At 39.9% G+C, this 27,394-nt stretch overlaps 1 protein-coding gene across 2 annotated transcripts in view; it reads left to right on the forward strand.

The window, feature by feature from the left end:
- RALYL (RALY RNA binding protein like) overlaps window positions 1-27,394 on the forward strand; it is a 1,351,009-nt gene that overhangs the window by 1,150,792 nt on the left and 172,823 nt on the right. For both annotated transcript variants that reach the window (XM_044065722.1, XM_044065723.1), the window contains exon 5: window positions 8,017-8,130. In XM_044065722.1, the coding sequence (XP_043921657.1) occupies window positions 8,017-8,130 (114 nt within the window). The remainder of the gene's footprint in view (window positions 1-8,016; window positions 8,131-27,394) is intronic.

A 27,394-nucleotide genomic window follows, 5' to 3' on the forward strand; every position in this document is an offset into this window, starting at 1 on the left:
ATCCTAGGCCTTAAACATTTGTCCTATATGGACAGACTCAAAAAACTCCAGCTATTCTCTGTTTCATATCGTCTACTTAGAGGCGATCTCTGCTTGACTTACAAAGCCATGTCTGATCCAGATCTGTTAGAAATGCTACATCTAAAGAAATCCCAATCTCTCAGCACCACATGCTTCAGAGACCTCAACCTCATTACCACAATCAACAGAACATGCTGGAGGGACAGGTTCATAACCCAGAGATTGCCCATGCTATGGAATAGACTTCCCATACATATCAAGCAGAGCACCTCACTGGCCCTTCTTCAAGAGAAAACTTGATGAGTAGATGGGAAATATATAATTCACTCGAGGGATCACTCCAGTGGCTTTACTCGACAGAGGCACTGGGAACTAAGGTCAGGTGGCACGATGCCAGGGTAATCCTATGGGCTAGGCTTGTAATGGCTCCAGGGCCATTAGCCTAGTACACACCTATGAACCTGTGTGGTGCATCCTGGTCTCTGACAGGCAACTGACTGTAACTGTCTCTTTATTCTCCCAGGGCTTCTGCTGAAAATGGGCCTCTGGCCCAGTCAGACATCCCCAGTAAACAAATGGAAAATAAATAAGATAAATAAATTCAGTCTGGTGAGCAGGTCATCAGTGTGTCTCACAATGGAGTCTCCTATGACAAATATACTCAGCAGTAAGGTTTTCTGTCTCATGAGATGTTGAGACACTGTGAGATGCTTCTGAATGTGTCTTGGTGGGTGTTGCTGTGGAAATGTGCTTTTGAGGTTGCTAAGCATAGTTATCATAAATGCTGAATGTTGTTGCCTTTTGAGGTTTGTGAAACTTAACCTTATGGTCTCCATTCATGAGTCTATGTGTCTCTCCTGTTGTGTGTGTAGCATGTGATGTGTGGTGTTGTGTGTTTCTGACAATGTGTTAGTTGTACTGGTTTTATATGCAAGCATGGCCTTCAGAAACAGAAACAGTGTATACTTCCATCTTTCACACCCTGTATTAGACCTTTGGAGAATTAAGTGGCTGTCAGGGAACATGCGATAATTTCTTCATTGTCTCAGAATGTCCAAGTCTACCAAGCTGGTGACAGAGACAGGAAGAAAGTCAGAATCCATAAGGGTTTTGGTGTTTATATCTATATATATATATATATATATATATATATATATATATATATATATAGTTGGGCTTCAGTGGGAGTGGTATTAAAAGTGTATTTAATTAAGGCTATTATTAGTGGGGTTTTTTTTTCTTTTTTTTGGCTGTTCTTGTTTACAACCGCTGTATAGGTGAATTAAATGAGTTTCTAAGATATATGCTTGGATTTTAGTTGGGTAAGAATTATTATCTTAGCCTAATTTTGCAGACTGATGCTCCCCTTCACTCACACCTGGTGATTACTATGCAACTATGTAGTCAGGAACTTTAGTGGCTTGTTTTTATAAAGAAATTGAGATTCTTAGCATTTGCATCTATACAGGTTCCTGCTAACCATCACTGTGGATGAGAAAAGTCACTCATAACATCTAAACCTTATACAGGCAAAGAAAATGATTAAGCAAACAAAACAGTTTTGTAGACAATCACAGAAACACACTTGAAGCCTTCCTCTCTGATTTCCAAATTCAGACAGACCAGGCTACTTTCTACTGCCACTAGAATGCAGACCTAACCTTTCTTAAGGTAAAATCACAAAAGGGTTAGCCCAAAGTGAAGAAACTGCAGAACAAGGAGCAAATTAACCAGCAAATACATCCTTACACAAAATGGCTACAGTGCAGAAAAACAGCAGTTAAGATCAGTAAAATATAGTGACATTTTGCAATGATAAAGTTTTGAAATACTATAAATAATTCAGTAATATAGCTGCTGCGCACTTAGATAACATAAGTGGAAACTATTGATCAACAGTACTTATCTGAATCTGTAGTACTTACCTGTGCTAGGATGATACTGGATAGAAGCAAAGCATTCAGTAATCTGCGACTTTCAGGCAGAGAAACTGACTAAGCAGTTATGAGCCAACAGATCAAGTTTCAGCCAACAAATTTCCATCATTAATCTCACTGAAATTATCGTTATCAAAGTCCTCAACATATGTGCATTTCACCAATGTTGTAAATCTCTTAAAAAGTATGCACCTCCACATGGTGAACAGCATCTTCCACATCACCTGCTACTTACAGAAAATGCTAGCTATTAGGTCATGCAATCACAGACAAAAGCCATCAGTCTCATCTCTGTATACTGGACTGTCACTCTCCATCAGTGACTGTATTCTCTTCTTACTTCACAGCGCAACATTCAATTATTGGAGTCCTCAGCAAAAGGGAATGAACTACGTAGCTCCCTATGAGTTGTCCTATGATTTGATGGGCTGTCCCCAATAAAAATACCCTGCTGACTCCTGCAAACTGATTAGAGTGCAGTTCCCCTTCACTGTCTGATTATGATGTCAAAAGTTTAGGAATTTATTAGATGTCTGTGGGGGCACCCATGTTTTTTTGCCTGATATCATTACATATAGATTTTAACACTAATTCCAAAGATTGTGCAGTTCATATCTGACACGAGTACCACCACTTTAAAAGTCTCGTAAAATCATTGATATGATATACAGTTGTAGCAATAATATACCAGATATGTATAAATGTGTTGGGATGGTAGGCTGCAAATGGTATCAGTGTTCCATGAACAAATATAGCATGCTGTAATGGAACCTAGAGTTTTGTTTTTTTTTTTTTTTAGAAATAACTCACAATGATCCATTTCAGGAATTTTTAGTATGTGAAATGCTACTTGGAGCCCTTCTGCTGAACTAATCTGTTTATGGAAAAGTGAGCATTTCCCCAACATTATTTAGAACAAATCTAGTGCTCATTCCTCAGATATTTATAAACACCCTCACTCCCAACCATTACTAGACAGATGGATTAGGTCTTTAGTCTTCAGTTAGTCCTTGTCCATGCACACATAATAAAGAGCTTACATGATACAGCTTTCCAGGTAGAAGACTTCTGAAAAAACATTTGTTCTGCACTAATGACTGCCCACAGGCATGTGTTATGGTCAACACAAGGGACTAAAAGCGTCACTGAATCAGAATGTTAGAGTTAAGAGGATTGTGTCATTATTCCTCCCAACAGAACTTGACAAATCATAAGAATGACCTAACAATCCTCATGATGAAGGAAAATGAATTTCAGATCAAGTAGAGCATATTTATGAATGGATATACATACCAGATATGTTGAATATTTTGTTAGACGTGCGTGTGAATTCATGTTGGTAAGGTATAGTAGATGATTATACAGCCTAAGAAACCAAATCGGTACACTGCTGAACTAGGCCAGGACCAGACTTTTAGAGCAAACGTCTAGCACTAACAGAGACTCAGACAGTGTGGTCATGTGCTTACACTGCTGTCAATCTACAAAATGCAAATAGCTTGATAAGTTTTCATATTTCTGTTTTCCTTCTTTATATAGAAACAATACATTTTAAAGTTCTAGGAGTAATTTTGTCTCACTGTAGGTGTGTCATTATGGATCAGAACAGGCAATGATAGCTCTATGTCTCTCATTTACAGAAATGCACTACCTAAGGGGATTTCTGTATTACGGTTATGACGTGTATTTTAATGCAGTCTCAAAAGAAACAACAGCAGATAAATTGTATTTAAAATAAATTCAGAAGATTGTACATAGTATTATCAAAAGAAACAGAAAATAATTTAAAAAATGCTAAAATGTAGGAAAATATCAAATAAGACAGAGATGTTGTCATGAAAGCTTTTTTGAATTGAAAAAAGGTACAAGGTGTCCATGGTGAAAAATACTTTATTGACTGATGTAGGAGGGGAGGTTCTTGGACTTTCTTTCCTGCAATAAACACTTGTTTCAAGCTGCTGCATTATTTTGTATATAAAAGGCAGCTTTCGAGACTGTATGACTGAGCTATCTGCACTTGCTATACAGATAATCATGTTCCACTTTCATCGTTACAAAAATAAAACTAAAACATGTGCTATCATTTTATGGGGTTTAAAACTATATTTCATATAGTTATGTAATTATAATCACTAGACTGCTGCATTAAAATGTATCATCTGTGGTTGTAGCAGCTTAACAGCTCTGCCATTTAGGACAGTAAGATACATATACCTAACATCAAACATTTTGTCTTTCAAAATGGGTGTCTGTCTCTCTTTCTCTTTCTCTTTCTCTCTCTTTCTCTCTCTCTCTATAAAATGGAAAAGTGCATTTCTGTAGGACATTTGTTTTTTGTTCAGTGTTGAACAATTTTTCAAATCAGAACATCTGGAGAATGCAAAACTTACAACTTGCACAACATCTATACCTTTATTGTGTCTTAGTTTGTGTTTATAAATGTTTTGCCTCCATTATACTTGTAATTTGTGTCTCATTTGAAGGACTGTGTTCATTATAAACATGTTCTGCAAAGGTGGTAAGTTTGACTTGGAAAAGAATAAATATATACGTTTTTCTCCAGCAGGAAAATGACATTAAAAAACAACGGCTAGTTTTAGTGTTTGTCTTTGTCTGTCCATTGACAAGTAGGTGACATTTAAGTAGTCAATAGTTTGAATCATTAAATCCAGGTATTGAAAAAGTTAAGTTCAACAGGTTTGAGAGAGAGTGAGAGATGACAAGGATGCTGATCGACAACGTGTAACAGTATTGTAAGTCTATCTTCCTTTCTTCCAGTCACTGTTGGGGTACCTCAAAGATCTACTTTAGGACTTCTATTAATTAATGTAGTAATAAATCACCTCCATAAAGCCTCCATCAATGCATCCCTCATTCAGTACAAAGATGATTTGACTCTCATCTGTGTAGCTGATAATCTGTCTAACGGTTACTCAAGAGTCATTCTCTTTCATTGAATTTAAGATAGGCAGCTCCCAATTCCTTCTAAATCCTGAAAACAATTGCTTTTCTCTACCCCTAAATCTCATCCAGATAACCAATCTAGACATCAAAACCATTTTCTTAAACAACATGCTTATTCACAGGGTAAGACGTCATGGTGGTGCCAGATGCTACTAATGGAATAGATCTGAAATTTAGCTAAATATACAGGATATTATACCAAATAAGACAGTACTTCACTGAACAACTGTACAGATTTTCGCAGAATGTCCAGATTTTTCCTCATATTTTTGGTTTGTTTTTCATAAAATTGTAGTTTTCTAGCAAATTAGTGACAAATCATTTAAGACTGAAGTTAGAAAATAACAGCAGGCATTTTAAGTTTCAGACTTCATACCTTCCAGAAAATTCATGCTAATGCAAAACCTGCTATTCAATCAACTTTCTAAGATTGTAAGAGCAATATTTAAAAAATGTCCTTATTTTGGGCCTTCGTCCCACTTTTATTTATGTCTTTGTCCAGATTTCTTGATCTAAGAGGTTGAGAGGTATGAGGAAATCTACTTCATCCTCCTATTTACTTCAAGCACTACGTTATGCCTCCCATATACTTGTAAATCCCCATGCCAACCAAACTTATGGGTTACAACAACGCTACAAAAAATGTCAGGCTTGTCTGTGACCTCCCTTATAGGGCCTGTCACTGCATTGCCCTTAAAAAAACTTAACTAGCTAAACTACCTCCCTACCTAAACTACTCACAACTGGTTTGTTTGTTTGTCAGGACACAGACAAACAAACTTAGTTTCAGAAATCAGTTAAAATCTCATCTCACCAAATCTTGGCTATGTACATGCTCCGACCTGGGATAACTCCTTAAGACCACCCTAGCCTCATTCCTTGTTATGCAAACTACACCATGCTTCTGGAATCATATATTATGTATGTTGCTTATATTGCTGTATGTTTAACAATATTGTAAATATTCTCATCTCCTCGATATGCTGCTAATACTCCTATAGGAATCGTGGACAGAGTTGTTAGCTTCTTTTATAAGTTGTTTTAAAATTAATCTCTGTGCTGACATATGTATTTTTATTATATGTTGCACTGATTATCATATTATATGAATCTTTTCTCCTCTGGCCTCTGCTGAAAACGGACTTCCCCAGTAAATAAATGTAAAATAAATAAATAAATAAAATAAATAAATAAATAAATGTAGAACTCAAATGCAGAAAAATGTCCCAAGGCACTTCACTTCTCGTACCTTCTTATTTGTTAAAATCAATTTCCATTACCTTCTTCTTCATTTAAATGCATTACAGCATGTTTATAAATAAAGCACTTTTTACCATATATGTGTGTACCATATATGTGTGCATTTGCTGGGGTCTATAAATGTACATAGAATTTTAATAATGAGGGTAACAGAAAGGGAAATGCTTTAGAACTGTTCCTCCCTGTTTGCATCAGTATATCTGTTCTAGGCTAGGTGGTCTTAATCTTTCAAAGGGCAGTCACACTGATCACGCTTTTTTTGGTCTGGCACTGCTCCTAGACCAGTTTGCACAAGCTGGCCCTATGAGACTGACATACTTGTATATCAAAAAGTCACAGGAGTTTGCAAACCCCTCCACTATAAGGTCACAGTCCTGGGATCCACTGGTAAAAGCAGTGTGCATATATGACTGAAATAACTGGCAGTTCGGACCTCATTATATATGTCTTATGTATTATCTTTTGTTTGTAAGCAATGCGTCTTCCCTTTTTGACTGCTGCAGTTATTTTAGCCCCATGAACATAAATGTTCAAGTTTGGTTTATAAATTCTAAAATATGTCTCTGTGTCATAGTATTCTCCCTTTGCTGGATAATATGTCGTGAGCAGTCTGTGACAGGTAAGTAAAATGTACGACACATTATCAAACTTAAGAATGTGAAATGCAGTGCTCAGTGAAAGCAAAAGCAAAATGTTTTTATCTTAATATCTGCAGATTACAGAATAGCTTACTTTTTTTTTTTAAATTATCCATTTAAATGGCTTGGCTAGTATAGAAAACAGCCTTTTCCCTGTATTACAGAGTGCTATACCTCAATATGTGACATTTGACAGTTATAAACATCTGCATAAATAAAAAGTATTTCAGAAAAATTGAAGCATTTTAATAAAGCATTAAAACATTCTAGTTTTGTGCATCATTAAAATAACAGTGCTACTGATGTTTTGAGTCTATGTGTCACAGCCATGTTAGCTACCCCCAACAATGAAGCACATACGTCTTTCTGTAAATATGTCAGAGTAGAATATTTTCCTTTTAAAGTAACACTTGTTAGCCATGGCATTTACAAGTTTTCCAAGCTGCTAGAATTTCAAAATATAGTCCATGACATTGATACACAGTGTCTTCATTGTTTTCTTACAAGAAAAGCTTGGCAAAAAAAAAATAGTCTCAGAGCCATAGCTCCCATTATCCATGCTTTATTTTTTTCTGTCCTTTTGTTGAACTTATTGCAGTTATATAACTGATCTAATCATAAAGCCCAAAAACTACTTTAAGTCACACTACAGTACAAAAAAAAAAATAAATAACATCACTAATTTCAATTACAAGCCGAAAAGTCCAATGCTTTTTGCTGCGTGTATGAAGAAATACTAGAAGCTGCTCTCTTAGCAATGTATAGTACTTTGTTAGTAATTAATTAGGCATGCAAATATCAATATCTGTTCTCTTGTCACTGTAGATTAAATACAATATTACACATTTTGTCAGATTGTTTGTAATATATATATATATATATATAGAGAGAGAGAGAGAGAGAGAGAGAGAGAGAGAAAGAGAGAGAAAGGCATTGGGTTTGACAATTTCTTCTACAATAATAACACAAGTTTCTACTCTCTAGATTTAAGCATAAAGACGTATTAGTTTGCCTGCAGCAAAACAGTATTTATAGTTGAAATGATTAGTTGAAATACCTACCTTGAAATTATCTAACAGAAATTGAGATGGCTGGATATTAGAAATGGTTGTACTAGAATGAATAAAGGTTGTGCTAGTGTAGACCAGGCTGAAATTCTGTTGTCACATTCAATGTATGTTTTTCTCTTTCCTCAGTGAAATCAGATGAGTTACAAACAATCAAGAAAGAATTGACCCAGATCAAATCTAAAATTGACTCCTTGCTGGGAAGACTTGAGAAGATTGAGAAACAGCAGAAGGCAGAAGCTGGTAGGTAGAAATTAGTGCAGTCATAGATGGCTCATGAAGCTGTAAATTAAACCTGTACAGAAATATCACTTTCACTGACATCTCAGAAATACAGAGGATATCTGTTTAGCTACATCTCTGTTATACAATATGTCAACATACCTGTTTAAAACATAATTTCTTTTATCTTTTAATCTTACCAATGGCCTTTTCTTTACTCTGTGATTTACACCTTGATAACTAGTTGGCATTCCCAATCACATCTTGGACTCTTGGTTTTCATGAATGTGTACATGCTCTGTGTGCCATTTTACTGTCTCCTCCCAAGAGTGCCTTGGTTTTAGTTTCTTTATAGGTTCATAGGTACATACTCAGCTAACGACCACCAGGGCTTTATAAGCCTAGCCATGCATCACAACACAAGTGTAACCTTTTGAATTATGGGCATTTATTAAGAAGAGGTGTGTTAGTTAGGAAGTTTCAAAAAGTTATGTGGGGTTATGTTAGTTTGGACATAGTTATTGTCTGCCTCTGTCAATCAGAGACACAAAGGCCAGACCTGGGGTGAATTTCCAATTTCCCATCAGGTGGTCAAGGCTATGCTTAAATAAAGCTGGAGATGGACTCTGCTACACATGAATAGTGAGCAGGATCCACTGAGACATATAACTGTCTCACCAACATGTCCTAGTCATGTCAGAAGCAAAATCTAAAACTTTGGATAGTGGTTCTGATGCTGTTCCTTTTGCAGATGAGCAAAAGGTCAGTCAACAATAGATCTGAATGGATTTACAGTGCACAAATTATTGACATGGTATAAAGAAACAGTAGTGGTTTATAAAAGTATATATAGATTGTTATAACAGATAGTACATACACTTGCGGTGGTGGTGCTGCGGTAGCGCTGTCGCCTGACAATAAGACGTTGTCTCGTTCGATTCTCAGCTAGAGCGTCTTCTGTCTGGAGAAATGCGTGAATGGGCATACCTTCTTTGAAGGTTGTGCATCAGGGCTGGCAACTCGGCACATAAAAGTCTACTGCCAATCATTAGCGGACTGGAGTTCCACTGTGGCGACCCCTAACCGGGAAAAGCTGAAAGACACAACAACATTAGTAAAATAATAAAATATCTTAATTATTTCAGGAATGTATTAGACTCACTTAGACTGGTAGAGAGTCTTTTAGTTTAAATTAAAGATAAAGGAGATTTCCTTTACATTTGTTTTCACTGGACTGGCTCGGATTAAGGAGTTATATTATAAAACAGTCTCACACTGCTGTATTTAGTGTTATTATATGAATAATGATTATTTGTTAAGATGATTGTTATAAAACTGTTAAGCAGTTTCAGTGTCACTGTTTTAATTTGTTTACATAATTGTTTTACTAGAGTTTGCCATGAGGGTGTTTGTAAGATTTTTTTCATAAAAAGATAAAACTTGAGACACGCCCTACATGACTGTTTTCCTACAGACAGTAGCCGTTTCTGATTCAGAGATAGGCCATCTGCAGTGATTCTGCACAGTGTATAGAATTAATTTGACCGGTCATCTGCCTGGCCATACTACATGCTTGTGAGGCATGCTGAGAGAAGAAGCCTATTCTAATTAGCCATTTGGTTTCTTCCAGAAATACCTGTTATGATGTATTTATGCAGTCAGGCAACTCACAGAATGGGTTAGCTGCATAAGTTATCATGGCCAGCTGAGTTAATTAATTCAGCCAAAGTTTACATTCACCTATTACTTTCAATGGGTTTGATCATATTAGAGGTAAGAGCTGGGGAATTTAGCAGACCAGTGGTGGGTGTTGTGCATGTGTGTGTGTGTGTGTGTGTGTGTGTGTGTGTGTGTGTGTGTGTGTGTGTGTGTGTGTGTTTGAATGTGTGCATGTGTATGTGTGAATGGATGAGAAGGGTGCCTGTGCCAGTTCAATGCATGTGCCACCAGTGGTGATTACCAAAGGAGAGAGCTGATAGGTACTAACAGTAATACCATGTGAGTCAAGCAAATTAGCCAGTAATGAGATCTTTCTTCAATGTGGCTAATGTGCCTCTGAACTACATTTCCTATGATCATGGAAATTGCTTCTTGTGAATGCAACAAGCAAGATCTTTGTGTATATTAGGAAAATTAGGCGTCTTTTTGTATTGCTGCAGGAAAATCATTTGAATGATATTGAATGGTATTGAGCATTTAAAACTAGGAAAACTGGCGAATAAATTATTAGGGTTTTCATGGTTTTCTTTGGGAGACCAAGATGCGTTGCTATGCTATTGCAAAGAGATATGGTCCAAGTGGATAAAGGAGGTAGATTTGTATTAGCAAGAGGGAAGTTATATGGTGAGGTATATACACTTGTAAACAAACTTTTGCAATAATGTTAAGACAGTGGATTATATCACAAGAGGGGATGGCTTGGTGGGGAGGAGAATAGAGCAACATTTTTCAGCTGGTGAGGTGCACACTTCTCCGAGAGATTGGATAGCACCTGAATTAGGGTGATTTTTTTATAAATATGCTAAGGTGGTAGGGATGATAGACATGAATGAGACATTAATAATTCCTAGAGGTACGTACATGCATACATGCATACATGCATACATACACTCATATGAATGTATACAAAAATTTCAGGCATGGGCAATAATACCCATCTAACCTGACAATATATCAAAAGAGACATTCCCATGTTGTGTCCAAGCTGTTATTAAAATATTTAAACTAGTGTTTTCTTTAATATAATTTGGCAGTCCATTCCAAACATCAGTTGCTCTCTCAGAGAAAACAATAGTACATCTCTTATTTCTACATAGTCTTCTAAATAGGTTGTCTTTCTACTTTTTAATAACTCCAAACATTCCCAAAGGTAATTGCCTCTAAGTTCTCTATATACCTTAATAAGGTCTCATCTTAAATATCTATATGAGACACTGCACAAGCTGAGCTAGTTTAGCCTTTCATAATAACTTACAATTTTGCATCCATGGATGTCCTTGGTATGTATTTCTGCTGCACTCTTTCCAATTTGCTCAGGCTTGTTTTCTTACAAGGTTTTCATATTGTTATTCCATTCTGTAGTTTAAGTTTAATGTAGTTTACAAACAATGATTTCATCACTTTTGATTTCCTAGACTATGTAAATATTTTCATACAACATACAATTCTATAAATATAATTAACCAATTGGTTGATATGATGGAAAATCTCAAAACTGCATCTACTCATATACTCAGGTCCTTAAACGAATTAACGGTTTCAGTCAATATGTGCTATATTATATATTCACCCTTCTATCTATGTCTTCCAAATCTCTTATGTTTAGTTTTTGATGTATATATCAGCATATTATTCTCAGGTGCTCAAATTGTCTTTTTAGTCAAGTTCTTTTGTAGACATGCCATATCTGTAACACATGTAATCATTTTAAAGTTTTTTAAGTCATCCACATGCAGACTGTAAAACACCTCAGATGAAAAAGATAGAGCTGAAAGATGCAACCTAAACAAGTATGGACCTAAGATAGAACCCTGTGGGACACTCTGAGTGCAACCTATAAATTAACCTGTCCAATTGCTGTATGACACTTGCTATAAGTTATAAGGTTATAAGGTTCATACTAGGCTAACTGTCCTTGTGAGCCATTGTAAGCCTAGCCAATTATCCCTTGTGAGATTCAAACCCTGCACCTTGTGTATACAAGGCAAACACCTTAACCATTAGACCACCCCCTCAATGCTATGTCATATTTGTATACCATGCAGATATCCATCTTATCAAGATTACAACACCTAATTTTTCTAATGTATTTATCAGTGTATTGTGCATGATCCTATCAAAGGCTGGCATTAAGTCTATATAAATTACATCATGTTACAATTTTTCATTTATAGCTATTATTATACTGTTATAGATCATCATGTGGCAGATGATTATAGATGATGTTCTTCATGTTTCACTGCTGCAGTCCTAGCCATTGGGTTATCCATGCTGTGGTAGCCCTCAGTCAGTTCGAATACCAGAGTCAAGGTTTTGTGCATTGGCTGCTGTCACTTGCTGGGTGACATCAGGTCATCTGAGCTATAAAGGAGAGCAGGTGATGCCATTACCTCACTCTTTCTTGCTGTGGCGCCCATAGCAGAAGCAATTCGCAACAGTGCCAGTCAGCTGTTTCCAGATTTCGAACTTCAGCTGAAAACATCTAAAGCTAAGTATCCTGTTGAGGATCCTTCCTTTTTTTTGCACTAACCGATGTCCAAAAAAGTCAATAACTGTCTTGCCTGTGGAAAGCAAATACCACACTGAGACGTCTATTCTTACTGTGTCACTTGCTTAGGCCCAGATCATGATGTACCCCGCTGTCAGTTCTGAGCCCTCGTTAATGCTAGAACTATTCATCGTAGAGCTCTGTTTGTAGCCAGTTATTTTCATCTTCCATGTCTGATTACCGATATGGTGTCCATCACTCATCAAACTGCAGATCTTCTGAGAAAAAGTAAAGATAAGGATAGAGACAAACCGCATAAGGCCAAGCCTTCTGCTGAAACCACCGCTGAAAGGGTCATCAGTTCTTCAGAATTCAGTAAGGTGCTTTCACAGCCCCTGATGACCAACTCAATTACTTTGTAGGCCTCTACTGAGACCCTTTCGGAGTCCTGTATGCCGCAGATGACTGCATCGTCTAATGAGCCTTCGGCTGTCTCTGCTTCGGTTGGTCCCAGAGCTGATATGCAGGCACCAGCTTCCGAAGATAACGCTCGCACTTCAGAATTCACTTCAAGGCCTTTGCCCTCTCCTCCTACTAATACATCAACAGCACAGAGGGATACTCTTTAGGCCAGACTTAGAGCTACTCCAAAGAAAACAGCAAAAAATATCCATTCCTGTACTCCTCCCCCTCCTCAAACAAGAATGCTTAAAATGGCGAGGATCTCATCACTTTCATCCGGGGTAATCAGGCCACTCCAGCCAAAAGGAGAAGGGAACCTTGTCCAGACATCCAATCGGATTTAGACTCAGAGGGATCTGACTCTTCTGTTTTTGAAGAGGAAAATCCTCTTACTGCCTATGAAGATTCAGATGCAGAAGAATAGATTCTTCTGCATCACCTCTGGAGAACTTTTCCTTTGAGGAAATGCTCCACAACCTCAGGGACCACTTCCAGTGGGAATCAATGGATTTCCCTCAATCCAAGAAAAGACTAAGAGAGTTTCTGGACCTACCCCAGCATAGGCCTCAGGCCATCCCACCCATCTTTGAGGTGGTAGATGATGTTTACAAGAATCCAGCCATACTCCTGACACCCTTCCACCTGCCCCCAGAAAATCTGACAGTATTACAGGGTACCTGACTCACATAAATTCCTCTACTGAAATCCTATAGCAGATCCAGAGGTGATTACTCAAGGACCCAAGGGAGTTAAGGCTACCTCTGCAAAGAATCCTACTCCCTCAGACAGAGAATCCAGGCCCCTGGATAGATGGGCAGATGGGGTAAAAAAAGTATATACCTCTGCAACTTTAACTATAATGGCTCTCAACTGTCAGTTCCATATGTTAAAATATCAACAGCACACTTTGGAACTTTTGAAACAGAAATTTCTGCTTTTCCAGATTTTACCAACAATAAAGAGATAGCAGAATTACTGAACTCTTCATCTCAGGTGGCTAAGCACTCCTTGTACTGTACATCTAATGCTCTAGAAGCTTCTAGCAGGGCAGCAGTGACAGGATCTGTTATTGATTATGTCAAAGCTAAAATCATGGATGCACCTCTTGACAAAGATTGCTTGTTTGGACAGAAAACTGAAGAGGTACTTTAAAAGATGGAATTCAAATCAAAATCGATGCAGACTGTTAAAGATTTTCTTCAAGTACAACCTCCTAGGTTCAGCAGAAATGTTCCCTCTAAACACTGGTCCTTTCCTGCACCAAACAGGCAGGCACAAGGCAAAACTCACAGGGACAAACCCACCAGGACTCAAACTCAGGGCCAGCAAGAACAAAACAGTGGCCCCCCTCAAACACTAGAGCAGGGAGTTCAAAAGCAATCCTGTATGGAAAAAAAAACTCTCAATGACTACCTTTCACATCTCTGCCTTCCTCCACCTCACCAAAAGCTAGGAGGAAGGCTATCTCTGTGCAGAGAAAATTGGAACTCTTTAACAAAAGATCAATGGGTCTCAAAAATCATTGCTCAGGGGTACAAATTCAATTTCCAAGAACTACCACCTCCAAGAGGGTACCGAGACCTACCTCCAAACCAGTGGGCAGAAGCCCTAAAACAAGTGCAAAACCTAATATCCCTAGAGGCAGTAGAACCTGTACCTCCAGAACAAGTTGCAAAAGGATTCTATTCTAGACTATTCCTTGTTCCCAGGAAAGAAGGGATTTGGCGTCCCATCCTGGACCAATCCTTTCTCTATACCTTCCTGTTAATCCCAAAATTCAAAATGCTTACCTTACAACAGCTTCTATCAGTGCTGCCAAACAAAGCTTGAATGGTCACCTTAGACCTAAAGGATGCTTACCTGCATATCCCAATAAGGGAATCATGCAGAAAAATCCTGCGCTTCAGAGCAGGATTGCTACACTTTCAATTCTCTGCTTTACCCTTTGGCTTATCTACTGTTCTCAGGGTATTCACCAAATGTCTAGCTCCTGCCATTGCCTTTTGCAGGCAAAACAATGTGCAGATTTACCCTTACATGCCTGACTGTCTCATCCAGGCAGACTGCAAGGAACTGCTCCTGCGGCACCTCTCATTTGTAAAAACCCTACTCACCTCTCTGGGATTTACTATCAGCGAAAGGAAATCAAAGCAGACACCTACCAGGAAAATCATATTTCTGGGAGCCTTACTGGACACAAAACAGCAAATGTTCTTTCTGTCCCCAGAAAAACAAAGCTTCCTACCAAAATACTTCACTACTCTGGCCTCCCAAACCCAGTTTTCTTCCAGGAAGTTCCTGCAAGCTCTAGAGTTCATGGCCTCATGCATCCTCCTGGTACCTCTGGCCAGACTACACATGAGGAAAATTCAGTGGTACCTAAAGAACCTATGGTGTCAACACTCACAACCTCCAGACACCTCCTTGCCTGTGATCCCTTGGATAAGATCCGAGTTCCTCTGGTGGACCCAGGCCTGTGCTCTGAACAATGGATTTTCATTCACCCTCTATCCATTAGACCAGACCATAACTACAGATGCTTCAAACATAGCCTGGGACACCCACCTAGAAGGTAGATTTATTTATTTATTTATTGACATTTGTTAACTGGGTTGGTCCAACTGGGCCAGGAGCCCATTTTCAGTGAAGATCCGAGGAGAAAAGTTCCAATTACATACATATTAAGTATATATAACAATTTAGTGTACAATTAAAAACATACGTAATAGTATAGTGTATGATTTAAAAATAAAATCAATTAAATTGGCTAAACACTACAAGTTCACTTAAATTCAGATGCACCCAAGGACTCTGAGATACACAAATACTACCCTTGCACATCAACCAAAAGGAAATGATAGCAGTGCAAAACTCTCTGGCATCCTTCAAACCCTACCTCAAACCAGGGGTTCTTCTCAAAAAAGCAGACAACACCACAGTCATGTGGTACATCAACAAACAGGGAGTGACTCAATCTTACCCCTGTGCAGACTAGCCATGAACCTGTGGCTAGCAGCCTCATCCATGGGACTTCATCTTATAGCCCAATACCTACCAGGCATCAACAACACCCTGGCAGACCACCTAAACAGAAACCTGCTGGACCCACATGAATGGCAAATCCACAGAGACTTTTTTCTGCAAATTACCCACACATGGGGGATCCCCCAGGTAGACCTCTTTACCTCTCATTTAAATCACCAAGTATAGAAATTCTGCCCCAGGGAGTACCATCAAAGGTTGATGCCCTGACCTTCCCTTGGAATACCCTCTTTGTGTATGCATTCCCACCTCTACCTCTCATTCCAAAAGTATTAATCAAGCAAGATAAGGGAGGAAAAACCAAGAGCAATACTCATTGCCACAGACTGGCCCAGACAGCACTGATACCCACTGCTGCATAGCCTATCTCTTCAGCCCCCCTGGCAGCTATGTCTGATACCTCATCTGCTATCCCGGGGGGGGGGGGACAATGCTGCACCCAGACCTTCAGACACTCAAGCTCTCAGCATGGCTTATTCTACTAAAACCAACAAGGAATCTATGCTAAGCAAGCAAGTCCTTGACATCATCATAGAATTCAGAAGGCCCAGCACCAGAAAATCCTACGCTGGAAAATGGAAACTATTCTGCTCCTGGAGCCAGTCCAAGGGGGCAGACACATCTGCCCTCCATTCCTCTTATTCTAGATTATCTTGCTGAGCTTCTTAATAAGGGTCTCTCCTTCTCCTCCATAAAGATCCATGCCTCTGCCGTCTCTGCACACTTTGATATAGAACAGCCATTGTTCTCCCACCCTCTTATCAAACAATTCCTTAGAGGAGCCTCTGAAATCAGGCCTCCCAGAAGACAGCCCACCCCAGCCTGGGACCTAAACTATGCTTTAGAAAAGCTTACTCTGCCTTCCTTCGAGCCTGCAGCATCCTCAGAACTGAAGTATCTCTCTTGGAAGACTCCCTTTCTCCTGGCTATTACTTCAGCCAAGAGAGTGTCAGAGCTTCAAGCCTTAATGGCCATTGAGCCATTTATCATCTTCCATGCAGACAGGGTCAACCTGAGAACCAATCCTTCCTTCATGCCAAAGGTGGTTTCGGATGTTACCCTCAACCAGGCCATCCACCTGCCCACCTTCTTTCCTAACCTTCAGAACAAGGGGGAAAGGATACTGCATTCTTTGGATGTGCACAGGCAACTCAAATTTTTTCTGGATTGTACAAAGACATTCAGGAAAACTGATCAGCTCTTGGTCAGCTTTAAAACAGGGGTATAGGGAAAACCAATATCCAAACAGACCATTTCCAAATGGATAGCACACTGCATCCAATTCTGCTACTCCTTGCATGGAAAACCACTCCTAGGACCATCAGAACCCTTTCCACTAGGGCAACCTCTACTTCCACAGCATTCCTTAGAGGGGTACCCACCAAGGACATCCTGGAAGCTGCCACATGGACTTCAGTCCACACCTTCACCAAGCATTACCATCTGAACCTATTCTCAAAAGTAGGGCTAGGTTTGCCTCTGCAATTATGCAGGGCATGCTCACCCAATCTTTAGTTCCTGTTAACCTTCCACCCTTCTCCTCAGCTTTGGGAATCTTCCCCATGGTTAGGTCTGCAGCAGTGAAACACGAAGAACATAGTACAGTTGTGTACACTCACCATAAATGTAGATTTTCAAGTGTGTTCACTGCTGCAATCATGCTTTCCCTCCCTCCTTCCCCCTGATATCTGCTTTCCTTAGAGAGAGACATATTTCTGTGGGGGTCTCTGACCCCAGGACTACTAATAATTATTAATATTGGACTTCTTTGGTTGGTTAAGGCAAGAAAAACTGAGGTAATGGCGTTGCCTTCTCTCCTTTATAGCTCGGACGACCTGATGTCACCCAGCAAGTGACAGCAGCCAACTCACAAAACCTTGACTCTGGTATTCGGACTGACTGAGGTCTACCACAACATGAATAACCCAATGGTTAGGACTGCAGCAGTGAACACACTCGAACATCTACATTTATGGTGAGTGTACACAACTGTACTTTTTTCAACATATGAATCCTGATATATGGTTTTAAATCCCAACATTCCCAACATTCTAGCTTTGAAAATATATAAAAAATAACCTTCTCCATTATTTTCCACGGCAAGAAACTAAACCTATGGGTCTATATGACTCTTTCCCTTAAATATAGGTTTAACACATGCATGGCTTCATCTTGAGGACTTTCCCCACACTCAAGTGACCTAGTGAATAACAAATATAATGGTACTATAACTTCATCCTGAAATGTTCTTAGGTCATTATTACTAATCCCATCTCCTCTCTGTGCTTTGTTTGGGTCCAGTTTGTGTAGTTCTTTTTCAATATAATATAATTTAATTTCAGTATCTGAAGTTACTTACATGTTTTTATGACAATTAAATACCCTCTTTGTGGAGCCAAACTGTTTTGCATAAGATTTTGCAAATTTATTGATAATATTTTGCATTTGAGAATAAATTTTAGAATCTGCACACAGTTTATTAGTTTGTATGTCTTTATTCCTACCTCATCTTATAGGTTCATAGGTTGGTACTAGGCTATCGGCCCTAGGGCCTATACAAGCCTAGCCATAACAATTCCCTGTCTATTTCTTCCCACAATATTTACTTCCCTGGACTCCTATCTAGCAGGGTGACTGACGTGATCCCCGGGGTGAATTTCCTATCTCCCATCCAATCAAGGTTCCTTTTGAAGAGGGCCAAGGGGGCGCTCTGCTTGACATGTATGGGCAGTCTATTCCAGAGTATGGGGAGTCTCTGGGTCAGGAACCTATCCCTCCAGCATTTTTTGTTCACTTTGATGACATGGTTTAGATCCCTGGAAGATGTGGCTCTGAGGGATTTGGATTTCTTTAAGTGTAGCATGTCCAACAGCTCTGGGTTTGGCATGGCCTTGTATGTTAAGCAGAGATCGCCTCTGAGTAGATAATATGCAAAAGAGTATAGCTGGAGCTTTTTTAGATGGTCAGCATAGGGCATCTGCTTTAGGCCTGTGATTCTTTTAGTGAGGTATTTCTGTGGCCTTTTCAGTTGTTGCAGATGTACATACCAAATGGGGCATTTTATTCTATAATGGGTCTAATGAGGGATGGGTACAGTGGGACAATGACCCCCTTTTTTCTGGGTGAAAAGCCCTTAGTGATGAGGTGTGCCACATAGAAGGATTTCCTGACTGTTGCGGCTATGTGGTTATTGAAGGTGAGGTTACTGCCCACCTGTGTCCCTAAGTCTCTTAGCATGCTTTCAGTGTTTAGTGTACTGCCACCTTTGTGGTAATTCATGGGTACATGTTTTTTCCCAAAGTAGATAACTATGCATTTCTTGGCATTGAGCTTGAGCCCGTGGCTGTGGCACCAAACAACTGTTTCTGTAAGGCCCTTTTGTAAAATATCCACATCATTTGAGGACTCAATATTGGCTCTCAGTTTGCAGTCATCTGCAAACTTTGTTAGCCAGAGTCCCTTAGTGTTGGCCTGTACTTCAGAGAAGTAGATGCCAAACAAGTGTGGTCCCAGGACTGAACCCTGAGGTACTCCACTTGTCACTTATCTTGAGCTGGATTTGGAGTCAGCTACATTTACAGTGTGGGCTCTGTCAGTAAGCCAGTTGGTGGATCACCCCTTGTGAAGTGGGATAACTGTAGCTGTGTGCCACTCAGTGGGCACGAAGCCTGAGGTGAGGCTATGATTAAACATGACACTTAGATGAGGTCCCAGCTAATTTTGTAGTTCATGTAGTACACAGCCCGGGATGTCATCTGGTCCCATGGATGCTGTATTCTTAGCTTTGGAGAGTGTGTTTTTTACCTGTGTGGCCATTATTACCAGAATTTGGCAATCTTTTGGTATTGAGATGGGCCCTTTAGGGGGTGAGAGAGGATGAAGTTGGCACTGAATTGATCTGCCAGGATATTGGCAATAAACTTGGGATCAGTATATTTAATGCCATTCTGTTGTAGCTCAGAGCAGATCTGAGCATTGCCATTTAGATTCTTGACATAGCTATAAAATGCCTTGTGGTTGTCTTTGGAATCCTTGGCAATTTTATTTTTGTAACTAGCTTTGGATGATTTTATGAGAGATCTCAGCTTCCTACTGAGGTTAGTAAGGGGAGTTTTTTGAATCCAGGGATTTTCCTCTTTTCTGCAACAGTTTCTTCCTTTTGTTGTAAAGTTTGTTTATGGCAGGGGACCACCAGATTGGCTTCCTTTTTTTGGAGGAGAGCGTGTTGGTTCTATTTGGGATGGCACGATTCATGCATGAGTTGGTGTGCTCATACAGTGCCTTTGTGTAGGATTCAGCAGTCGAACTTTCAGTTCCCATCTGCATGGGTGTCATGAAGTTTGTCACTTCTGACTTGAGTAGCATGAAGTTAGCTTTGGAGAAGTTTTTTACGGAGGTTTCCTTACGGGGGTGGGGGAGGGATGTGAATGTCAAGGGTGATTAGCTTATGGTCAGACCCGACCAACAAGGGGGTGATCATAGTTGTGGACCATCGATTTCCCATATTGGTAATGACCAGGTCTAGGCTATTGGAGCCCCTGGTGGGACTATGGATTAGTTGATCCAGGGCATTGGAATTTATGAATTCCAAGAACCATTTTGCAAAGGTGTTGGTGCTTGAGTAGTTTTCCCAGTTAATGGCAGGGTAGTTGAAATCACCCAGTATTAGGGTGTTTGGTTGTATCTTAATATTTTCCAGTATGTTTAGAAAGGTGTAGTGAGAATCTTGGGGCATGGCAAGGGATCTGTAGCAAGCTACAGTTTGGATTGCAGTCTTACCTAGTGTTAGTTGCACCTGGAGAATTTCAAATGAATTGTGTCGGGCAACTAGCCTGGTGGTGTGAATATCCTTGGTGAATATGGACCCTCCTCCACCTTTAGTGTTCCGGTCCTGCTTTGGTGACCAAAAAGTGTGGTAAGAGTTGTAGCCTGGTATTGCAAGGGTGCTCTCTGGAGCTTTTAACCAGGTCTTAGTTACTGCACAGATATCGATGTTCTCCATTTTTAGGAGCGCCTTGAGAGAGTGAATTTTGAGGTTTAGACTTCTAGCATTGACTAGCATTACCTTCAGATTTTGAATGCTTGTACCTGTTATGGTGGTGGTTTTGTCCTTTGAACTTTGCCTAAAAAAGGCACTATAGTGGTGGCAAGAGCCTTAGCCAGTAACCTGAATCCCAGGGGCTACAGGTGCAGACAATCTCTGGCAATGAATCGTGGTCTGTCGATCTGTCATGCCAGGCAGACAGATACTGGATCCCATTGAATGACACCAGAAGCTTAGCCAACTGTTGAAGTCAATCATTTTGTCCTTATATTGTGGTATAATTCTGGGCAAAGGCAGGATGCTACTCAGGGCTAGGGTCATACCTGCCTGGGACACATGATCTGAGAGCTCTTCCATGTCTCTTTTCATGTAGTCCAGGGAGGTATGTCTCAAGTCATTCACTCCTACATGGACAATGACAGAGTCATATTTGTACCTGTTGTGGAGTGACTTGGGTGCATGTGTTATGTGGCGGATCCTGGCACCCGACAGGCAGCTGACTGTAATTTTCTCCTTGTTCGGCCTGATGAGTGGGACATCAATGTGACTGACTATAGAGTCACCTATGAATAAAGTGGTGGGTATGATGTCTTGGCTTAGGGGCTATTCTTGGGTGGCACACTGGTGTCGTGAGCTATGTGATACTTTGATTGTGATTGGTGTTTGTTTGTGTTTCAGCTTCAGAGGTACTCATTGATTGGGCAGGTTACTGTTAAGGGCATCTGCATATGAGGGCTTAGTGTTGCTATGTGAGAGTGTTGGTGGTGTGGGTTTAGAAGGGCTATGTGTTGCTTGAGGTGTAGTGTGGGTGTTAACCTCTTTTTTTTTTCAAATAATTTTTTATTTTCCAAATAATATAATGTTTAACAATACAATCATCAATAAACAAGTACTATAAACCTTTATATACACTATGTACAATTGACCTGTACAAAGGAGGGGAAAAAATTAATAAAATATATGAAATTAGTAACAAAGGTTTATAATATTCAATTAATAAAGTATAATGTTACACATTAATTATTTAGGGTTCATTTTTAATGTCTCAATAAGAGTTAAATTTTTTTCCCAAGGATTGTTTGCCCATGCTTTAGGTGAAATTCTCGATTCCTTCACCTTGATTTCTAATGTTGCTGTTTCTTCCATCAATCTCAAGAATTCTTCCAGAGTACGTTCTTGTGAAAACTTCCACTTTCTAGTTATACATTTCCTTGCCACAGTTAGTATGGACCAAAGTAGGTATAGATCTTTTTTATTCATTCCAGTAGTATCATTAACATTTAAGAGGACTAAAGATTTGTTAAAATAAAGGTATCTGTGAATATAGCTTGGAGAAAAATAGTAATTTTTTCCCAGAATTTTTTTTATATTAATACAATCAAAAAATATATGAGACCAATCAGCTTTACAGTTTAAAGAACATCTCCAACAAATGGATTTATAAAGTTAATTGAATTTGGGTAGTTTATCAGGTGTAATAATTGCCCTCTGAATATATTTCCATGTAAATATTTTCCATACTTGTAAATTAAATGTTAAGTTAACAGAACATAAAAGATTTGTTTTACTCTCAATTGATAGATTAGTGTGACATCCTTTTGCTATGAAATTCCAATATCTTGCATTAGGGTTAGTTTTATATGTTATCAATATTTTGTATAATTTTGAAATTTGATTCATCCAATTATAATTGTTGTAAATAACTTCAGATATTAGACTTATCAAAGTTGGACTAGTTTTATAAGGAGAATTAATAATTTTACTATTAAGATCCTTAACATATGATAATATGCTTTGTAGTATCAACCAATCTGCTGATGGAATGTCATATTTATTCTGAATTTGTTGAATGCCTAATACTACTTGATTCTCTATACAATGTTGCCAACAAGTGAAGTTTTTCCCCTCCCATCTAGTTAAAATAACATTATGAATTTTATTGAAGAAATTCTTTGTAGAGCTAAAGGGTATTATCAAGTCTAGCCAAATCTTAATATCCGTGTTAGTATATATATAAATCTTCTGAATAAATTATAAATATTATTTATATAATTTAAGTTTGTTGGTTTTGTTGTATTATATTGACTATTAACAGTCAATATGTGCCACATCCTATTATTTTGTTCACTTAATATACAATTTGTAATTATTTTATTTTCATTTAGAAAAAATAATAGTGTGCAATGTTTTCCATGTTGAAGAATAATTAGGATCTATCCAATTAATGATAGTTCTTAATATGGAAGCTTTTATGTATAATTCTAGATCTGAAAGTTTAATTCCACCCATTTCCCAAGATCTAATATGATGTGTATAGGCTATTCTATTTCTTTTTGGATACCAAAGAAAGTTTAATAGAATTTTATTCATTTCTTTCAAGATTTTCTTGTTAGGTACCATAGGAATAGCTTGTACAATGTAATTAATTTTTGGAAGTATTGTCATTTTTATTATTTGTAATCTGTCTTCAAATCTCAAGAACATTTTATTCCAGCTTACTATTAACATTTTTATTTTATTAATTATGTTGCTATAATTTGTGGCTAACATAGATTCCAAATTATCACATAGTGTTATTCCTAAATATTTTATTATGGAAACTTATAGGTTCATAGGTTCATAGGTTTATACTAGGCTATCTGCCCTAAGGCATTTATAAGCCTAGCCCAAAGTTATGTGGCTTACGCCACCCCTTATGTTAGAAATAATGTGCCCATTAGTTTGTTGTGCCTCTGTCCAGCAGTGACACAGAGATGATTCCCAGGGTAAACCTACAATCTCCCATCCACCGGTCAAGATTTCTCTTGAAAAGAGCCAGCGAGGTGCTCTGCCTCACATGGACCGGGATTTTATTCCACAGCATGGGGAGTCTCTGGGTGATAAATCTATCCCTCCAGCACGTCCTATTTATATCCGTGCTAAGGTTTAAGTCACTTGCTCTAGTGGTTCTGGTGGATTTGGATTTTTTGAGGTGGAGCATGTCCATTAATTCCGGGTTGGTCATGGCCTTGTATGTCAGGCACAGGTCACCTCTGAGCAGACGGTATGCAACTGAATAGAGTTGGAGTTTCTTCAGTCTGGCAGTATATGACAGGTTTTGGAGTCCCTTTATCCTTTTGGTGAGGAACTTTTGGGGTCTCTCCAATTGCTGCAGGTGTCGGCTGAGATACATCCCGAACGGGGCATTGTACTCGATCATTGGTCTGATAAGTGAAGAGTACAGGGGAACAATGACCTCACTCGATCTGGATGTGAATCCCTTCATGATCAGATGAGCAATGTAGAAGGTCTTTCAAACCACTTTAGCAACGTGAGTGTCAAATGAGAGGCCACTGTCAACCTGGGTACCCAGGTCCCTGATAACCTCTTCTGTGCTTAGTGGGTTGCCATCTATATAGTAGCTTGGGGTTACCTTGTTTTTCCCGAAGGGTATGACTATACACTTTTTTGCGTTTAACTTCAGGCCATGGCTCTGGCACCAGCTATCAGTTTCCGTGAGACCCCTCTGAAGGATGTCTGTGTCCGATGTACTATCCACTATGGCACCCAGTTTGCAGTCATCCGCAAACTTTGTCAGACATAGTCCTCCTATGTCTGCCTGTACTTCTGAGAAGTAGATGCCGAACAATAGGGGGCCAAGGACTGAGCCCTGTGGGACACCACTTGTAACCAGCTTGGAGTGTGATATGGCTCCAGCAACTCTAACCCTGTGGGTTCTGTCCTTTAGCCAGTTTGCAACTCATCTTGTGACATATGGGTTTACATTTAAGCTGGTAAGTTTCTCTATGATATCCGAGTGGGGTATTGTGTCGAAAGCTTTTGCAAGGTCAAGGTAGGCTGTATGGACTGCCTTTCCCTCATCAGTGGCCTTGGTAACTGTTTCGAAGAAGTCGACCAAGTTCAAAAGGCAAGATCTGCCCTTGACAAAGCCAAACTGGGTTGGGTCCAAGGTCTGCAAGTCCCCTATGTCCTTGTTTATGAGTTCCATTATGATCCTCTCCATAGCTTTGCAGACCAGGCTTGTTAAGCTTATGGGGCGGTAATTACCAGGGTCCATAGAGGCACCGCCTTTGTGGAGTGGGACCACAGTTGCCGTACGCCACTCCTTGGGCACATGTCCTGTGGTAAGGCTAAGATTAAACAGCTGCCTTATGTGCGGGTTTAGTTCTTCATTGAGTTCATGTAGCACACAGCCGGGGACACCATCCAGTCCCATTGATGCTGTGTTTTTAGCTTTAGAGAGAGCAGCTTTCACCTGCGCATTTGAGATGTCTGGGAGGCTACACTCTGTTGGGATAGTTATCTCTCCTTTTGGGGGGAGAGGGGGGGTGAAGTTTGTGCTGAACCTGTCTGCCAGTATGTTGGCAATGTCTGTGGGTTCAGTGATTTTTGTATCATTTTGGACTAATTCTGAGCATATCTGGGAGTTTCCACCCAGGTTTCTGACATAGCTGAAGAAGGCCTTATGATTGTCTTTTGAATCTATGGCAATTTTTTTCTCAAAGTTGGCCTTGGATGATTTTATGAGGGATCATAGTTTCTTGCTAGTACTGATCAAAGATGCCTTCCCTTTTTGGGATTTTGCTCTATCATGTAATAGCTTTCTCCTCTTATTGTAAAGTTTGTTTATGGCTGGGGTCCACCAGACTGGACGTTTGCCCTTGGTGGAAAGAGTCTTGGTTTTATTTGGGATTGCCTGATCCATGCAGTCCTGAAGGTGTTCATAGAAGGCATTTGTAAGGGCTTCCGCAGATTGGGTTGTGGTTTCCATTGGCTCAGGGGCCTTGAAGGATACCGCACCTGTCTTGAGTAGTGTGAAGTTTGCTTTAGAGAAGTTCTTCACTGTGGTCTTTTTTGTTTGGGGTGGGGGCGGGATGTGGATTTCTAGTGAGATTAGTTTATGATCTGATCTCACCAAAGAGGGATATACTTCCGGTGTGGAGCATTTTGTCCCCATGTTTGTGATGATGAGATCTAGTATATTTTCTCCTCTTGTGGGGACGGTGACTAGTTGTTCCATGGCATTTGAATTTATGAACTCCAGGAACCTTTGGGAGAAAGTTGGGGCTTGAGTAATGTTCCCAGTCTATATTCGGGTAGTTGAAATCACCCAATATGATGGTGTTTGGTGATACATTTATACCCTCCAGTGTCTTCAGGAAGGCTGTGTGGGTTTCCTGAGTTTGAGAGGGTGGCCTGTAGCATGCTACAAATTGTAGAGCAGTTTTGCCTATGGTTAATTGCACCTGGATGGTTTCCGATGCTTCGTGCGTAGCCACCAACCTGGAGGTGTGGGTATCCTTGATGAATATGGATACACCCCCTCCTTTTGTGGTATGGTCCGGGTTTTGGGGCCGGAACGCATGATATGAGGTAAAACCTGATAGTGCCGGGGTGCTCTCAGGAGCCTTGAACCAGGTTTCAGTCACAGCACAGACATCGATGTTCTCCATACTGAGAAGGGCCTCGAGTGCGTGCATTTTGAGATTTAGACTTCTGGCATTGAGCAGCATTACCCTTAGTTTTCTCCCGGTTTTTGTTTTCTAGGGTGGTAGGTTTAGAATTTGAGCCTTGCCTAAAAAAGGCACTATGGGGGTGGCAAGAGCCTTAGCCAATATCCGGAATCCCAGGGGTGACAGGTGCAAGCCGTCCCTTGCGAAGCAGCGTGGCTTGTCAAGCATGTCATCCCAAGCAGACAGACACTGGATCCCCTTTGAATGACACCAGAAATTAAGCCAATTGTTAAAGCTGATCATCTTGTCACTATATTGTGGCATCATTCATGGTGAAGGAAGGATACTGCTCAGGGTCAGGGTCATACCTGCCTGGGCTACATAATCAGAGAGCTCCTCTATGTCTCTTTTCATGTAGTCCAGGGAGGTATGTCTCAGGTCGTTCACACCAGCATGGACAAGGACTGTGTCATACTTGTACTTGCTGTGGAGTGACCTGAGTGCTTGTGTTATGTGGCGGATTCTAGCTCCCGATAGGCAGCTTACCGTGACCTTCTCCTTGTTCAGCCTGGTGAGTGGGACGTCAGTGTGTCTGACTATGGAGTCACCTATGACAAGTATGTTTGGTGTTGTATTTGGCCTTAAGGGCAGTGACTGCTTTGCACACTGATTTTGTTTTTTATGTGTTGTTTGTGTGGTGTCTTGAGTTTGCAGTCACTTGGGTGTCTGCTTTGGAGGCCTTTGCTGTTTAGGTAAATTTTTACTCAGAGCCTCCGAGTATGTCTTAGTGTGTTTATGTGTTTGATTCAGTGGTGTGGTTGAGTTATGTGAGACTTGTATTGTGTTGTGTGTAGTTGCCTTCTCCTCCTGCCTGGTCTTGCCAGTCCTGAGTTGAGAGAGCTCAGCCTCCAGTTTGGCTAAATAGCTGCATCTCTCGCAAGTGTTAGTGTTATGTGGGAGGAGGAGAGGGCTGTCCGTGTACATGAGGCAATTGTAACATTGCCTCAGAATTCCCAGATTCACCAACTGGGCAGGAGAGGATGCCAGCATCTGACCCTTCGACATGCTAGAAAGAAT

The sequence above is a fragment of the Protopterus annectens genome, chromosome 3.part0, assembly GCF_019279795.1.
Source record: "Protopterus annectens isolate FY-2018-M chromosome 3.part0, PAN1.0, whole genome shotgun sequence".
Taxonomy (NCBI): domain Eukaryota; kingdom Metazoa; phylum Chordata; order Ceratodontiformes; family Protopteridae; genus Protopterus; species Protopterus annectens.